At 54.7% G+C, this 17,779-nt stretch overlaps 1 protein-coding gene across 1 annotated transcript in view; it reads left to right on the forward strand.

The window, feature by feature from the left end:
* LOC133360144 (neurogenic locus notch homolog protein 1-like) overlaps window positions 1-17,779 on the forward strand; it is a 125,647-nt gene that overhangs the window by 89,661 nt on the left and 18,207 nt on the right. The window contains exons 11-25 of the mRNA XM_061578730.1: window positions 1,652-1,765; window positions 2,321-2,554; window positions 3,839-3,949; window positions 4,693-4,885; window positions 6,052-6,197; window positions 6,367-6,480; window positions 8,132-8,251; window positions 8,447-8,599; window positions 9,651-9,879; window positions 10,477-10,678; window positions 12,867-13,020; window positions 13,935-14,119; window positions 14,895-15,027; window positions 16,120-16,377; window positions 17,336-17,448. Coding sequence (XP_061434714.1) covers window positions 1,652-1,765; window positions 2,321-2,554; window positions 3,839-3,949; window positions 4,693-4,885; window positions 6,052-6,197; window positions 6,367-6,480; window positions 8,132-8,251; window positions 8,447-8,599; window positions 9,651-9,879; window positions 10,477-10,678; window positions 12,867-13,020; window positions 13,935-14,119; window positions 14,895-15,027; window positions 16,120-16,377; window positions 17,336-17,448 — 2,459 coding nt within the window. The remainder of the gene's footprint in view (window positions 1-1,651; window positions 1,766-2,320; window positions 2,555-3,838; window positions 3,950-4,692; window positions 4,886-6,051; window positions 6,198-6,366; window positions 6,481-8,131; window positions 8,252-8,446; window positions 8,600-9,650; window positions 9,880-10,476; window positions 10,679-12,866; window positions 13,021-13,934; window positions 14,120-14,894; window positions 15,028-16,119; window positions 16,378-17,335; window positions 17,449-17,779) is intronic.

Here is a 17,779-nt window from a genome sequence, read left to right on the forward strand (position 1 = left end):
TGTGAGTCTGTGGGTAGTGTTAGTCTGTGGGTAGTGTTAGTCTGTGGGTAGTGTTAGTCTGTGGGTAGTGTGAGTCTGTGGGTAGTGTGAGTCTGTGGGTAGTGTGAGTCTGTGGGTAGTGTTAATCTGTGGGTAGTGTTAATCTGTGGGTAGTGTTGAGTCTGTGGGCAGTGTTGAGTCTGTGGGTAGTGTTGAGTCTGTGGGTAGTGTTGAGTCTGTGGGTAGTGTTGAGTCTGTGGGTAGTGTTAGTCTATGGGCAGTGTTGAGTCTGTGGGTAGTGTTGAGTCTGTGGGTAGTGTTAGTCTATGGGCAGTGTTGAGTCTGTGGGTAGTGTTGAGTCTGTGGGTAGTGTTAGTCTATGGGCAGTACGTATGTATATTGAACTTCTTTTCGCACCGTACGTAGCCAACCGCGCTTATCGAGTTTTGATGACAACTCCAAATATACAGCAGCAGGCGTCAGGGTCGGGATCGAACCCACGACCTCCTGCACACCAGGCGAGGTAGTCAACATCTCCTAGCCACCGCGGCTACTGCACACATTTTACCCCACCACACACGGCCTGCCCATCGACCAACTGTGCTGTACCCATGACACCGCTGGGGGGAGGAGGGATTTTAATAAACTAGCGCCGTTGTTTCATCTTCCGGGAGATGTAATCGAACCGGAGGCCTCTGCATTTGCGAGTGCCCCTGTACGGACCATTGGACCCGCTGTGACAGCTTCAGTTTTTAGTTTCATTTATTAGGTATAGCCCTGTGAGCCATTCGGCTCTTGAATCGGGTGCAACCGCAACAAACAAAAAAACAAAAACATGAACAAGAAAACATCTTAAAGTGACTATGTGACTATGTGCAAACAGACAATCCAGGAAAAGACAGCAAAATATTGCAGAAAAGACACCGTGGGATGCAAATCAAACAACAACAACCACAAGACAACTTGGATTAAGGCCACTACAACAAACAAACATGGCCAAACCAAAAAACTTTTCGAAATCACCAAAATAAAGCCATAAAAGCAATGTAACAGTGATCATAGGAACTGTGACCGAATTTTCACAATAAACGACATAAACAACGTGTACCACCAAACCCTGCAGCCATAGCTGGCTGCATGAGTCACTCCACAACAGCAGGAGCATCAGTCGGAGTATCAACATTTTTCAATGCACCTCTAAGATCAGCACACTAAATCAAAACACAGGTCATACTTTGACAGCTTCTGTGCACTGCGTGTTAATATCTTCTTGGTTCTTTCGGTAAAGTCACGTAGAATGGAAATAATAAAAATAAAACATAATAAAATAATTATCACGACGTTTCGGCCACAACGCAAGCAGCCGTCCTCAGGTGAAGAACAGGTCTGTCGGAAAGACAGCGTCTGAAGAACAGGTCTGTCGGAAAGACCTGTTCTCCACCTGAGGACGGCTGCTTGCGTTGTGGCCGAAACGTCGTGAGAATTATTTTATAATGTTTTATTTTTATTATTTTATTATTTCCATTCTACGTGACTTTACCGAAAGAACCAAGAAGATGAATCCCTGCAGTCACGAAAGCTTTAAATGCGTGTTAATAGTTGGTGTGTTCCCCCTCTCCGCTCCGCTCCCTCCCCTTCCCCTCTCTCTACCTCTCGCCTTCCTGTGCCGCAGGTTTCACGGGCAGCATGTGCCAGATGGACATCGACGAGTGTGCCAGCACGCCCTGCCTCAACGGGGCAAAGTGCATCGACCTGCCCAACATGTTCGACTGCGACTGCCCCGAAGGTTCGGATTCCTCGAAACATTTCGCAAAAAAAAAAATGTTTTATTATAATAATTTCTATGGATCTTCTTGGTTCTTTCGGTAAAGTCACGTAGAAAGAGAAATTAATTTAATAGTAGAATGCGACATTTCGATTGCAACACAAGCAATTGTCATCAGGTACAAATGAAATAGAAAACAAACCTAGTATAAATTTCGATTTAAAGCTTTCGTGACTGCATGGATTCATCTTCTTGGTTCTTTCAGTAAAGTCGCGTAGAAGGGAAATAATTAAATAATAAAAATATTAAACATAATAAAATACAATTCTCACGACGTTTCGGCCACAACGCAAGCAGCCGTCCTCAGGTGAAGAACAGGTCTGTCGATTTCAGACGAGTTTCTGAACCCGGGGTCCCCCTTGTGGGCCCCTTATCCCCCACCCCCGTAAGTTGACTTGGCCTTAAACGTGCCATAGCAATTCCTCCCCCCCCAACATAGTCGCGCGCCACTTGCCCCGACATCCCGTGAAGGCTACGCCGCTGCGGCGGTAACTTTGCCCGCGTGTCCCGGCGCAGGCTTCGAGGGCGAGCTGTGCGAGGTGAACGTCAACGACTGCGACCCGGACCCGTGCCACCACGGGCGCTGCCAGGACGCCGTGGCCGGCTTCACGTGCGCCTGCCTGCCGGGCTACATGGGGCCTCGGTGCGAGAAGCAGGTGAACGAGTGCCTGAGCAACCCTTGCCAGCACGAGGGCAAGTGCGTGGACCTCGTCAACGGATACCAGTGCACGTGCCAGCCCGGCACGGGAGGTGGGTGTCGTAGCTCGCAAGGCTCGGCACTGCTGCTCGCAGTCCACACCGCTCACCGCTCACCGCTCACACAGCCCACACCGCTCACCACTCCCAGCCCCCACCACTCACCCCTCCCAGCCCCCACCACTCACCCCTCCCAGCCCCCACCGCTCACCACTCCCAGCCCCCACCACTCACCCCTCCCAGCCCACACCACTCACCCCTCCCAGCCCACACCACTCACCCCTCCCAGCCCCCACCACTCACCCCTCCCAGCCCCCACCACTCACCCCTCCCAGCCCCCACCGCTCACCACTCCCAGCCCCCACCACTCACCCCTCCCAGCCCACACCACTCACCCCTCCCAGCCCACACCACTCACCCCTCCCAGCCCCCACCACTCACCACTCCCAGCCCACACCACTCACCCCTCCCAGCCCACACCACTCACCCCTCCCAGCCCACACCACTCACCACTCACCGCCCACACCACTCACCCCTCCCAGCCCCCACCACTCACCCCTCCCAGCCCCCACCGCTCACCACTCCCAGCCCCCACCACTCACCCCTCCCAGCCCACACCACTGACCCCTCCCAGCCCACACCACTCACCCCTCCCAGCCCCCACCACTCACCCCTCCCAGCCCACACCACTCACCCCTCCCAGCCCACACCACTCACCCCTCCCAGCCCCCACCACTCACCACTCCCAGCCCACACCACTCACCCCTCCCAGCCCACACCACTCACCACTCCCAGCCCACACCACTCACCACTCCCAGCCCCCACCACTCACCACTCCCAGCCCACACCACTCACCCCTCCCAGCCCACACCGCTCACCCCTCCCAGCCCCCACCACTCACCCCTCCCAGCCCACACCACTCACCACTCCCAGCCCCCACCACTCACCCCTCCCAGCCCACACCACTCACCCCTCCCAGCCCCCACCACTCACCACTCCCAGCCCACACCACTCACCCCTCCCAGCCCCCACCACTCACCACTCCCAGCCCACACCACTCACCCCTCCCAGCCCCCACCACTCACCACTCCCAGCCCACACCGCTCACCCCTCCCAGCCCCCACCACTCACCACTCCCAGCCACACCACTCACCCCTCCCAGCCCACACTGCTCACCGCTCCCAGCCCCCACCACTCACCGCTCCCAGCCCACACAGCCCACACCGCACACACCACTCACCGCCCACGCAATCCGATGAGCTATGAAGCTCTTTCTTCACAGATGCCCAGTGAATGATGACGCCGGCTTGACCCCGTGACACCCCCCCCCCCCCCCAGGCACCAACTGCGAGACGAACTACGACGACTGTGCGAGCAGCTCGTGTGACTACGGCGTGTGCAAGGACGGCATCAACAGCTACGAGTGCGTGTGCCAGCCCGGCTACACAGGTAACGACGCGCGCCACGGGCACACGCGTGACGTACGCGCGTGACGTACACGTGTGACGTACACACGTGCCGCCACTCGCGCACCCACCACCGTCGACGTGGAGGAGTGCGTGTCGTACCCCGTGTCCCCGTGTCCCCGTGTCCTCCCGTGTCTCCCCGTGTTTCCCCGTGTCTCACCGCTCCCGTCTCCCCGTGTCTCGCCGCGTGTCCCTTGTCTTACCGCTCCCGTCTTCCCGTGTCTCGTATCCCCGTGTCTCACCGCTCCCGTGTCCCTGTGTCCCTGTGTCTCGCTGCATGTCCCGTGTCTCGTGTCTTCGTATCTCGTGTCCCTGTGTCTCACCACCCGTGTCTCCCCGCTCCTGTCTCCCCGTGTCTCGTGTCTTCGTGTCTCGTGTGCCCGTGTCTCACCGCTCCTGTCTCCCTGTGTCTCGTGTCTCCCCGTGTCTCGTGTCTCGCCGCGTCTCGTGTCTCCCCGTGTCTCACCGCGTCTCGTGTCTCCCCGTGTCTCACCGCTCCCGTCTCCCCGTGTCTCTCGTGTCTCGTGTCCCCCTTGTCTCATGTCCCTGTGTCTTTCCGCCCCCGTGTCTCTCGTGTCCCCGTGTGTCACCGTGTCTCCCCGTGTCTCCTCGTGTCTCCTCATGTTTCCCCGTGCCTCGTGTCTCGTGTTCTTGTGTCTCCCCGCCCCCGTGTCCCGTGTGTCCCCCCCCCCCGCCCCCCCCCCACGGCGTGTCCCCCCCCCGCAGGCCCCGCGTGCACCATCGACGTGGACGAGTGTGCCTCGTCGCCGTGCCACAACGGCGGCACGTGTCGCGACGGCGTCGACGGCTTCACCTGCGCCTGCCCCGACGGCTTCCAGGAGCCGGCGTGCATCGAGGAGCTGGACGAGTGTGCCAGCAGCCCGTGCACGCACGGCGGATGCCTTGACGATCGCAACGGGTGAGGCAGGGCAGTCTGTGAGTGTGTGAGTAGTGTGAGTAGTGTGTGTTAGTAGTGTGCTAGTAGTGTGTGAGTAGTGTTAGTAGTGTGTGAGTGTTAGTGTGTTAGTAGTGTGTGAGTGTTAGTGTGTGAGTAGTGTGTGTTAGTAGTGTGCTAGTAGTGTGTGAGTAGTGTTAGTAGTGTGTTAGTAGTGTGTGAGTGTTAGTGTGTTAGTGGTGTGAGTGTTAGTAGTGTGTGTGAGTGGACGAGTGTGCCAGCAGCCCGTGCACGCACGGCGGATGCCTAGACGATCGCAACGGGCGAGGGGCGCCAGCGAGGTCGTCTGTGAGTGTGTGAGTGTTAGTAGTGTGTGAGTGTTAGTAGTGTGTGTGTTAGTAGTGTGTGTGTTAGTAGTATGTGTGAGTGTTAGTCGTGTGTGTTAGTAGTGTGTGTGGTGTGTGAGTAGTATGTGTTAGTAGTTTGTGAGTAGTGTGTGAGTAGTGAGTGTGTGTGTGTGTTAGTAGTGTGAGTGTGTGTTAATAGTGTGTTAGTAGTTAGTGTGTGAGTGAGTAGTGTGTGAGTGTGAGTAGTGTGTAAGTAGTGTGTGTGATAGTGTGTGTGTGAGTAAGTAGTGTGTGTGATAGTGTGTGAGTGAGTAGTGTGTGCCAGGCCATGTGCACCTTGGCCTGGCACAAGCGTCGTGGTGACGTCATCGCCACTTAGTGGCGAATGGCGGTTGTTGTTGTTGAGTAGTGTGTTAGTGTGTGTTAGTGTGTGAATGAGTAGTGTGTGTTAGTGTGTGAGTGAGTAGTGTGTGTTAGTGTGTTAAAGAGTAGTGTGTGTGAGTAGTGAGTGAGTAGTGTGTTAGTAGTGTGAGTAGTGTGTGAGTGTGTGAGTGAGTAGTGTGTGTTAGTAGTGTGTGTGTTAGTAGTGTGTGCGTCATTGTGAGTTGTGAATGAGTGAGTAGTGTGTGTGTGTGTACACTGCACCACTACGTTCTGTGATGATCTAATTTTTACCTTTCTGATGTTGATACTGATGCTGGCGGTTGTTTTCCTGCTGCTGCTGCTGCTGTTAAACTACTGCTGCTGCTCCTACTGCTCCTGCTACAACTGTTACTGTTGCTGCTACTGCTGCTGTTTCTGCTGCTGCTCCTACTGCTATTGCTTCTCGTGCTGCTGCTGCAGGTATCGGTGCGTGTGTGACCCGGGCTGGATCGGGAGGAACTGCGACGTGGAGAGGGATGAATGTGCGTCCGGTCCGTGTCTCAACGGGGCGACGTGCTACGATCAGCTCAACGCCTACACCTGCATCTGTCGCGCGGGCTTCCGCGGTAACGCTGACGCACGCGCACGCACGTGCTACACTACGCACACGCGTGATCTAGCGGTACAGGGTAATAACAACAGTTTCATTTATTTGGTGTAGCCCTGTGAGCCATTCGGCTCTTGTTGTCGTCGTCCTCGTAGTTGACGCGAACTCTAACCCCGCTTTCTCGGCAGGCAACAACTGCCAGATCAACGTCAACGAGTGCCAGTCCAACCCCTGCCTCAACCGCGGGATTTGCCACGACGGCATCTCAAGCTACACGTGCCAGTGCAACTTGCCCTACACCGGTACGCGGGGAAGGAGTTGTTAAACAAAAACATCCTGCTTCATCGTCATCATCATCTTTGTCTTTCTACGTCGTATTCGATGTCATCAGAATGAGTGTTTATTTTTCTGGAGGAATCCAATGAATCTTCTTGGTTCTTTCGGTAAAGTCACGTGGAAGGGAAATAATAAAATAATACAAATTAAACATAAAATAATTCTCACGACATTTCGACGCTAGTCAAGCCGTGGCCGAGCGCCGTTTTTAATCGTCTTAGCAGCTCAGCGAGGGAGTTATTTCCTCAGTGGTCTTTGGTTCATCTTCTTGGTTCTTTCGGTAAAGTCACGTAGAATGGAAATAATAAAATAAGACCTGGTCTTCACCTGAGGACGGCTGCTTGCGTTGTGGCCGAAACGTCGTGAGAATTATTTTATTGGTTTATTTGTATTATTTTATTATTTCCCTTCTACGTGACTTTACCGAAAGAACCAAGAAGATGAATCCCTGCAGTCACGAAAGCTTTAAATCGAAATTTAATCCGATGAAGTTATTTTGGCGCAGATGTTCAGTAGGGGCACCGGGTCTGAACGTTACAACGACAGACACAGTACAGCACACACGGTGCGCAGTGAAAAATACTGGAAGAGTAAACAAATCATCATTGTCGTCGTCATCTGCATTTTCATCGTCGTAACCCTAATCGTCTTCATCGCCCTGCGATTGCCATCGTCATGTCTTGGACTACACAGAGGTCCATCTGTTCTCCGTGCGTGCGTTTGCCTCTCAGTACGGGTGCGTGTATGCGTACATATACGCGCGCGTGTGTGTGTGTCACGCACATAGGTCTACGTCTGTGTGTCTGTGTGTAGTTGGCACAGTAGGGGGCACAGGTGGGGCATCGGTCAATCATCTCAGTCAGTCGACTCGTGGCACCTGGGTCTGCCCCGTGACCTGTCAGCGGGCGTTCGACACTTCACGTGGCCTCAACGTGCACATAGCCTGGCACAAGCGTCGTGATGACGTCATCGCCACTTAGTGGCAAATGGCGGTTGTTGATATATGGTGGGGAACGGTGGTGCAGCGGTTAGCGCTACGCCACGCTACGAACCCGGCGACCCGAGTTCGATTCCAGCTCACGGCCAACACCGGTCGCGATTATCTGAACCGGTCATGGGCCTCCCCTAGGTCGACTCGGCCTCAAATGCGTAACCTGGTTCTGTGTGTAAAAACCTTACCACTGGGGGAGACAAAAGCGGTCGGGCGTCGTGCTGGCCACCCACCCCCTCGTGTACCGTGCCGGCCTTCAAGCAGCACTTGCCTCCACAGTTTGTTAAGGCTATACGGGTGATCTTTATCTTTGTGTGCAGTAGAAGCCGTCTTAACACGCACCACTGTTAACGACTAATCGCTTAATAATGGGGCTTCAGAGAGCTTGGTGTGTTGTATAGGGTAGTGTATAGTGTAGTGTATAGTAGTATAATGCCTCCATAGAGCCCAGTGTGATTGCTTACCGACCATTCCCCCGTGAAAGATGGGCTGCTGTAGCTACAGTAAATATTAACTAATGCGTGGATTAACCACGTTTCTTATAAAGTTGTGCTTATTACGTTGTTAGTGTCTTTGTGTTATCCGTTGTTTACATAATATGCATGTGCGCGTGTCTCTCTGCGCAGGGCGCAACTGCGAGACGGTGCTGGCCCCTTGCTCCGGGACTCCGTGCCGGAATGGTGGCAGCTGCCGGGAATTGCCAGACTTCTCCGACTTTGCCTGCTCTTGTCCAAGCGGGTGGCAGGGTACGGCTCAACCTGAACAATTAAACCAACCACCCACCGCCACCGCCACCCACCACCACCGCCACACCCACAACACCAGCCCACCCGGGCCAGAGTTCGTGCGTCGCACGTTACTGACGAGGTCGGGATCGAACCCACGACTTCCCGCGTACCAGACGAGACTGTTAACATCCCCCCCCCCCCTCTCCGTCGCAGGCCGGTCGTGCGACGTGGACGTGGATGAGTGCGTGTCCGACCGCTGCCGCAACGGCGGAGTGTGCCGGAACTCGCTGGGCGGCTTCTCGTGCGAGTGCCAGCCCGGCTACACCGGCCACAGCTGCCAGGTGGATGTGGACGACTGCTTGCCCGGTGAGTGGCTCGCCATTTGGTGCGAGTGGCCGGTGTTGTTTATTGTTGTTGTTATTATAATTATACCATTGGAACCTCATTTGCCAGTAAAAAAATATGATAATTGGTTTTTTTACCCTTCTATCTGGCAACAAAACTGACACCTTTTTTTTTGGTGTCATCTGGTCCAACCCATGTGAAACTAGGCTCTAAGGAAATCTGTCTCGGGTGTGGACCAATCAACTTCAAGGACAGTGCATACATTATCAGAGTTATGTTTTTGTTTGCATTATGACTGCAGGTATTGTGGTCTATGTAAACATGACTCCTTTTTAAAAAGGTGTCAGTTTTGTTGCCAGATAGAAGGGTAAAAAACCAATTATTATAATTATAATTTATTATGATTCGTAATTGGGGTTTTTTTTGGGTCGGGTCAGCCCCCCGTGGTTTTCGCGTGTGTCTCCCCACGTGATCTGGTCCTCTCCATCCCCCCATATCCGTGTCTCTAACCTCCCCGTCCCCCCATATCCGCGTCTCCCCGTTTGCTCCCAAGTGTGCCGTGACGGGAGTAATTGTGTTCTTCGAGGGGAAATCCGCGTGTCTGCTCCCCACGTGTCCCCAATCTACGTGTCTCTACTATATTCGCCTTCTGGCTTGCTGCCTGCCTGGATTCCTATCTGCCTGACCTGCGTGCAGGTGGTGCGAGATGTTATCTCCCTCGCCTGGTACACAGGAGGGCATGGGTTCGATCTCGACCCTGACACCTCTCTAACCTCCTTGTCTCCCTGTGTCTTCCTGTGTCTCCCTGCGTCTCCCCGTGTCTCCCCGTGTCACCCCGTGTCTCCCCGCGTCTCCCTGTGTCTCCCCGCGTCACCCCGTGTTTTCCCGCGTCTCCCCGCGTCACCCCGTGTCTCCCCGCGTCTCCCCGCGTCACCCCGCGTCACCCCGCGTCTCCCCGCGTCTCCCCGCGTCTCCCCGCGTCTCCCCGCGTCTCCCCGCGTCTCCCCGCGCCTCCCCACGTTTCCCCTGTCCCACCCCCCCCTCCTCCCCCCCCCCCGTGTCTCCACCGCAGCTCCGTGTCAGAACGGCGGCACGTGTTGGGACGGCGTCAACGCGTTCTCGTGCGTGTGCCGCGCTGGGTTCGCGGGGCGCCAGTGCCAGCACGAGGTGGACGAGTGTGCCAGCGCGCCGTGCCTCAACGGGGGCAACTGCACCGACTACGTGAACAGCTACACCTGCAAGTGCCGGCCCGGCTTCAACGGCATCCACTGCGAGAACAACGTGCCCGACTGCACCGAGAGGTGGGCGCATGTGCGCGTGTGATGTGTGTGTGTGTGTTGGTGAACGTGCGTGTGCGTGTGTGTGTGTGTGTGTGTGTGTTGGTGAGCGCGCGTGTATGTGTGTGTTGGTGAGCGCGCGTGTATGTGTGTGTTGGTGAGCGTGCGTGTGTGTGTGTGTGTGTTGGTGAGCGTGTGTGTTGGTGAGCGTGTGTGTGTGTGTGTTGGTGGACATACCCGCTCCGTCTTCCAAACTCTCCCCGCCTCTCCCAGAACCGTCCAATCTATAAAATTTCTGTCTATCTGCATCTCTCCCTCCCTCCATCTTCTCTCCCTCTCTTTTGTTTACGAACAGTGGAAACAAGAAGATGCTCGGTGTAGTCGGCACTTTGCTTCGTTCATCATTTCGTATTTTTTTGTTTTTTTTTCAATGCTTTGCTTTATGTGCCCCCATGTTTAAATGAAAGATTGCACGACTGATTTCAAGCTCTGCTCCTCCTTACCCCCCCCCCCCCTCTCTACCTCCCCTCTCTCCCTACTCTCTGCCTATGTTCTCCCTGTTTTCTATGTACATATTTATCTCCGTCTCGCTCTCTCCGTCTCTCCCTCTCTCCCGCTCAGCTCCTGCTTCAACGGCGGCTCGTGCGTGGACGGCATCAGCAGCTACAGCTGCACGTGCCGCGCCGGCTACAGCGGCGCCAACTGCCAGTACGACATCAACGAGTGCGACTCGCAGCCGTGCGTCAACGGCGCCACCTGCCTCGACGGGCTGGGCTCGTACAAGTGCACGTGCCCACACGGATACACGGGCAACAACTGCCAGGTCGGGCACGCGCGTATGTGTGTGTGTGCGACTGTGTGTGTGTGCGACTGTGTGTGTGTGTGCGTGCGTGCGACTGTGTGTGCGCCTGTGTGTGTGTGTGCGTGCGCCTATGTGTGTGTGTGCGTGCGACTGTGTGTGTGTGTGCGCCGGTGCGCCTGTGTGTGCGCTTGTGTGTGTGTGTGCGTGCGCCTGTGTGTGTGTGCACGTGCGCCTGTGTGTGTGCGCCTGTGTGTGTGTGTGCGTGCCCCTGTGTGTGTGCGCCTGTGTGTGCGTGCGCCTGTGTGTGTGTGCGTGCGCCTGTGTGTGCGTGCGCCTGTGTGTGTGTGTGTGTGGCGGGGAGCGGAGGTGTTAGCGGTTAGCGCCACGCTTCACTACGAACCCACCGACCCGAGTTTGATTCCCGCTCACGGCCACCACTGGCCGGTGACGATTATCTGAACCGGTCGTGGGCCTCCCCTAGGTCGACTCGGCCTCAAATAACTACCTGGTGCGGTGTGTAGTAAACATCGCCACTAGGGAGACAAAGGCGGCCAGCTTGGTTGCTAGCAACCCACCCCCTCGTGTGCCGTGCCGGCCTTCATAGGCGCTGGCTAACAGCACTTGCCCCTACAGTCTGTTAACTATACGGAGGATCTTTGTTTGTTGTTCTTGTGTGACAAAGGTGGCCAGGCGTGGTGCTGGCCACCCACCCCCCCCCCCCCCCCCCCTCGTGTGCCATGCCGGCCTTCAAAGGCACTCGCCCCAACGGTCTGTTCAGGCTATATATGCACTACCGGCAAACCCGAGTTGGATTCCCGCTCACGGCCACAACCACCACCACCAGTGACGATTATCTGAACCGGCCGTGGGCTTCACCTAGGCCTCAAATGCCTAGTTTGTTGTCTTTCCCCCGAACCTCCGATTAGCACGGTTGGCTACGTACGGTGCGAAAGAAGTTAAACGTACAGACATACGAAGGAGTGTAGCCGGTGTGGTGTGTAAACACCACCACTGGGGAGACAAAGGCGGCCGGGCGTGGTGTTGGCCACCCACCCCCTCGTACGCCATGTCGGCCTTCGTAGGTGCTCGCTTAACAGCACTTGTTAAGGCTACACGGTGGGGGGCGGGGATCTTTGTCTTTGTGTGTGTGTGGCCTTCCTGTTTCCTGTTGTTGTAGGAACCCCGAGGGGTAGTCAGGGGGTACAGTCTCCCCTCCCGGCCACGTGGGGTTTGGCCAGAAGATGCCTGTACCCCCCCCCCCCGCCCCTCCCCTGGGGTCTCCGTTGCTTACGCTCATCATGACGTTGTCGGCGATGATGACGACGCCGGCGATGATGATTGACGATACTGATGGCGGTGATGGTGACGCTGATGAATGGCGATGTTTACAACAATGATGATGACGACGCTGACAATGACAGTGACGAGCTTGCGTAGATTTATATAGCAGCGCCTTGGTTCAAGGCGCTTTACAATAATTGTAGAAGTGTACATGAGATGATAGTGTTTAAATAAAGAGAGGGGTTATTGAAAGTGGTCGTGTAGTGATAGTGACACTAACGACAATGACGCTGATGATGATGACGCTGATGATGACGCCGACGACAACAATGACAACGTTGATGATGATGATTATTATGCTGATGATGACCATGACGACAATGACAACGTTGATGATGATGACGACGATGATGACAGTGACGATGACGACAATGCAAACGATGACGAAAATGCTTCCGATGACGGATGACGCTGATGATGACGACGAAACTGACGATGATGATAACGATGATGATGACGCTGATGATAACAACGTTGATGATGATGATGATTACGCTGATGATGACGCCGACCACAATGACAACGTTGATGATGATGACGACGATGATGACAGTGACGATGATGCCAATGCAAACGGTGACGAAAATGCAAACGATGACGAAAATGCTAACAATGACTGATGACGCTGATGATGACAACGAAACTGACGATGATGATGACGCTGGCAATAACAACGTTGATGATGATGATGACGACGCTGATGATGATGCCGACGACAATGACAACGTTGATGATGACGCTGACGATGACGCCAATGCAAACGATGACTGATGACGCTGATGATGACGACGACCAAACTGACGATGCTTACGACTCTGCGCGCCGTCTCTCTGTGTCCCTGTCTCTCGCGTTGCGTGCGTGCGTGCAGAGCCTGGTGGACTGGTGCGTGGCAGCGCCGTGCAAGAACGGCGGCACGTGCTCGCAGTCGGCCACCGCCTTCCGTTGCGAGTGCCCCAGCGGCTGGACGGGCCTCTACTGCGACGTGCCCAACGTCTCCTGCGAAGTGGCCGCCCTCCGATTCGGTCAGCGTCGTCGTCGTCGGCACCAGCCTCATCATCGTCATCATCGTTATCATCATCAGCGTCATAGCCGCCATCGTCGTCGTCGTCATGATCGTCATTTGTCATCGGCATCATCGTCATCATCGGCAGCATCGTCATCATCGTTATCATCATCAGTGACGTCACCGCCATAGTCATCATCAGCGTCGTCGTCATCATCGTTATCATCATCAGCGTCGTAGCCACCGTCGTCGTCATGATCGTCATTGTCATCGGCACCAGCGTCGTCGTCATCATCGTCATCATCGTTATCATCATCAGCGTCGTAGCCACCGTCGTCGTCATGATCGTCATTGTCATCGGCACCAGCGTCATCATCGTCATCATTGTCATCATCGTTATCATCGTTATCATCATCAGCGTCATAGCCGCCATCGTCGTCGTCGTCATGATCGTCATTTGTCATCGGCACCAGCGTCATCATCGGCATCATCGTTATCATCATCAGTGACGTCACCGCCATAGTCGTCATCATCAGTGACGTCACCGCCATAGTTGTTGTCGTCATGATCGTCATTTGTCGTCGGCACCAGCATCATCGTTATCATCATCAACGACGTCATCATCAACGACGTCATCGCCATAGTCGTCATCAGCGTCGTCGTCATCATCGATATCATCATCGACGACGTCATCACCATAGTCGTCATCAGCGTCGTCGTCATCATCGTTATCATCATCAGCGACGTCACCGCCATAGTCGTCATCAGTGTCGTCGTCGTCATCGCCATAGTCATCCACACCCTCGTGTGCCGTGGTGGCCTTCATAGGTGCTACTCGCTAACAGCACTTGCCCCAACAGTGCGTTCAGGTTATAACGGTTGGGGGGGGGAACCTTTGTCTTCTGCGTGCGTGCGGGCACACGCGTGTCACAGGCGTGTCGGTGGCGCGGCTCTGCCAGCACAGCGGCAGCTGCATGAACGTGGGCAACAGCCACACGTGCCACTGCCAGGCCGGCTTCACGGGCAGCTACTGCGAGGAGGAGGTGGATGAGTGCGAGTCCAACCCCTGCCAGAACGGGGCGACCTGCAACGACTACCTGGGTGGCTTCTCGTGCGAGGTGCTGATCGTCGTCCGCTCGTTCATTCGCTCGCTCGTCCGCTCGCTCGTCCGCTCGTTCGCTCGCTCGTTCGTCCGCTCGCACGCTCGTCCGCTCATCTTCTTGGTTCTTTCGGTAAAGTCACGTAGAATGGAAATAATAAAATAAGAAAAATATTATAATTACTTTATTATGTATTATTTGTATTATTTTATTATTTCCATTCTACGTGACTTTACCGAAAGAACCAAGAAGATGAATCCCTGCAGTCACGAAAGCTTTAAATCGAAACTCGTCCACTCGTTCGCCAGCCCGCTCATTTGCTCGTTCGTTCATTTGCTCGCTCGTTCGTTCGTTCGCCCCCGTTGTGCCTCTCCTCCTCTCCGACCTGGACTCGAACCCAGGGGTAGTTCGGCGGTGCTGGTGGCACGGCGGTCCGCATGCCCCCGCCTTTCTTGCGGTCTCCGGAACATTAATAGGGCGCTCGCTAACGCCACCGCTCGACCCCTTTCGAGTATACTAATCGAACCGGCGGGCGGGCGGGGGATGTTTGTCCTCTGCCTGCGGGTGACGATTACGTGAACCCGGCTCTCGACCTCCGCTCGGTCGACTTGGAAACTCGCACGAGCGCCCGGTGGGTGCCGTGGGCAAACGTCGCCACTCGGGAGACAGAGGCGGCCGGGCGCGGTGCCCGGCGTTTTGTAGGCGCCCGCTACTCGCCGACGGCGCTTTCCCCGACTGTCTGTTAATTGTGTACGCTGCGCGCGGGGGCGCGGGGGTCTTTGTCTTTGTGCAGTGTGTGCCAGGGTATCACGGCGTGAACTGCGAAAAGGAGATTAACGAGTGCCAGTCGCAGCCCTGCGAGAATGGAGGAACGTGCATCGACCTGGTCAACAGATACATCTGCTCATGTCCCCCTGGCACAGAGGGTAAGGATGAGCACGACCACAACAACAACAACCACAACAACAACCACCACAACAACAACAACAACCACCGCCGCCGTTCACCGGCAAGCGGCGGTGACATCCCCGCGTACCTTGCGCCAGGCCCAGGTGAACTTTGAGGCCGCGTGAAGTATCAAAGGTTAGCTGGCCAGGAGGTCACGGGACAGACGCACATGCCGTGGTGGCTAGGAGATGTTAACTACCTCGCCTGGTGTGCAGGAGGTTGTGGGTTCAATCCCGACCCTGATGCCTGCTGCTGTATATTTGGAGTTTACATGTGTCTCTCTCTCTCCCCCGTGATCGAGTCGATTTTCTCGGGGTCCTGTTTTTCCCTCCACATTTAAAGCAATTGGCCGCTATCAATTTCCACATGAAGATAAGCCACTTGTCTTCTTGGTTCTTTCGGTAAAGTCACATAGAAGGGAAATAATAAAATAATAAACATTCAACATAATAAAATACAATTCTCACAACGTTTCGGCCACAACGCAAGCAGCCGTCCTCAGGTGAAGAACAGGTCTGTCGGAAAGACAGCGTCTGAATGAACACCACCAAGCTTGGCAGCGTATATTTAAGCTGGGTTAGGGGAGGAAGGGCGCCTTGACAAAGGAATATTGCATATCAACAGAGGCATTTAGCATATTTATGGAAAATGCAGATATGGGATTAGTCACTACTTGTGGAATGCGTAGGAGGTGGGGGGGGTCTCAAAGTCATATTATGTCCGTGCATTATGTAGGATTAGCAGCAACAAAGGGATTGTATTTTATTATTTTATTATTTCATTATTTCCCTTCTACGTGACTTTACCGAAAGAACCAAGAAGATGAATCCCTGCGGTCACGAAAGCTTTAAATCGAAATATAAACCACTTGGTTTCGCTATCGTTTGTGATAGCCAGAAGTTTAGCAACTTGATGCGTTTCATCCGCCCGGCGCTCCTCTCGTCGTTGCGAGCGTCGCTGAACTCCGCCTTTCGTCGTTGCTGGAGCAGCGTCCCTCACGAGCCTCCTCCGCAGAGGACCGACCTGGACGCGGCCGCCCGTAACGTCCCCATCCCCTCTCCCTCCCCAAGGCGTGCGTTGCGAGATCAACCGCAACGACTGCCTGCCGAGCGTGGACCCGGTGACGCTGGAACCTCGCTGCTTCAACGGCGGCTCGTGCGAGGACCGCGTCGGGGGCTACGCGTGCTCGTGCGCGCCCGGCTTCGTGGGCGAGCGTTGCGAGGGCGACGTCAACGAGTGCCTCTCCAACCCGTGCCAGCCGCCCGGCACTCTGGACTGCGTGCAGCTCGTCAACGACTACAAGTGCCGCTGCCGGCCCGGCTATTCCGGTGAGTCGCGTGCCAGCGGATCCCACAACCGGAATAATGTCTCCATATCTTCTTGGTTCTTTCGGTAAAGTCACGTAGAAGAGAAGTAATAAAATAATAAAAATATAACATGATAAAATAATTCTCACGACGTTTCGGCCACAACGCAAGCAGCCGTCCTCAGGTGAAGACCAAAAGAACCAAGAAGATGAATCCCTGCAGTCACGAAAGCTTTAAATCGAAATTTAATATCTCCATACATATATAAAGGGCAAAGTTGTGAGTATGTGTGTCTGTTCAAAATGTTTAGCGTACTTCCCGACATGCAACAAACTTGAAATTTGCCATGTGGGTACTTTCCAGACTGTACACCATGCAAACATTATAAAAATACACTTTTGTTATTTTTTGGTGTCGGGAAGCTCAATAATGCATCTATTTTTTAAGCATGGCAAGTGAGCTGTGACGTCACATCTGTCACGTGACCCGCGCACGTGGAAGCGTAACGCATCGTAGTGTAGTGGTTAGCATGCCGCGCTACGAACTCGGCGACCCGAGTTCGATTCCCGCTCACGGCCACCACCGGTGACGATTATTTGAACCGATCCTGGGCCTCCCCTAGGTCGACTCGGCCTCAAACAATTAACTGGTGTGCTGTGTGAACATCGCCACTGGGGAGACAAAGCCGGCCGGGCGTGGTGAATACAAGTCCCGGGCGAAGCCGGGTAGTACAGCTAGTATAATAATAAAACATTTAAATTGAAATGTGCGGCTTCAAAATGATTGCTCGTACCGCTGCGTGGATGCGTGCCAGCGGATCCGACAACCGAAATGATAATAGTTTTTATGGCGCCTTTAAAATTACGTCGCCTCACCAATTGCGAGTGGTGGGAGGAGAGTAGTGGGGGTGCGGGGGTCTTTGTTGATCTCCGCTCAGCTGGGGGGCATCGCTTGAATCGCGTGTGCCACTTGTGCGCAGGGCGGCACTGCGAGAACATCGTGGACACGTGCCAGTCCCAGCCGTGCAAGAACGGCGGCGCGTGCATGGTCACCATCAACACGCCGCACGGCTTCATCTGCAAGTGTCCGCAGGTGAGAGACGCCCCTACAAATATTTACACGTAGATAGTCGCATATAGGACTTTCACAGAGAGCCGTAGACTCGCACGGAGACCTGTAGACTCACATGGAGACCCGTAGACCCACACAGAGACCCGTAGACTCGCACAGAGACCCGTAGACTTCTATAGAGACCTGTATACTCACACAGAGACCCTTAGACTCGTACAGAGACCCGTAGACTCGTACAGAGACCCGTAGACTTGCACAGAGACCCGTAGACTCGCACAGAGACCCGTAGACTCACACAGAGACCCGTAGACTCGCACAGAGACCCGTAGACTCGCACAGAGACCCGTAGACT

The sequence above is a fragment of the Lethenteron reissneri genome, chromosome 67 (genome assembly GCF_015708825.2).
Source record: "Lethenteron reissneri isolate LAM-NWPU_2019-01 chromosome 67, ASM1570882v1, whole genome shotgun sequence".
In the NCBI taxonomy this organism is placed as follows: Eukaryota; Metazoa; Chordata; class Hyperoartia; order Petromyzontiformes; family Petromyzontidae; genus Lethenteron; species Lethenteron reissneri.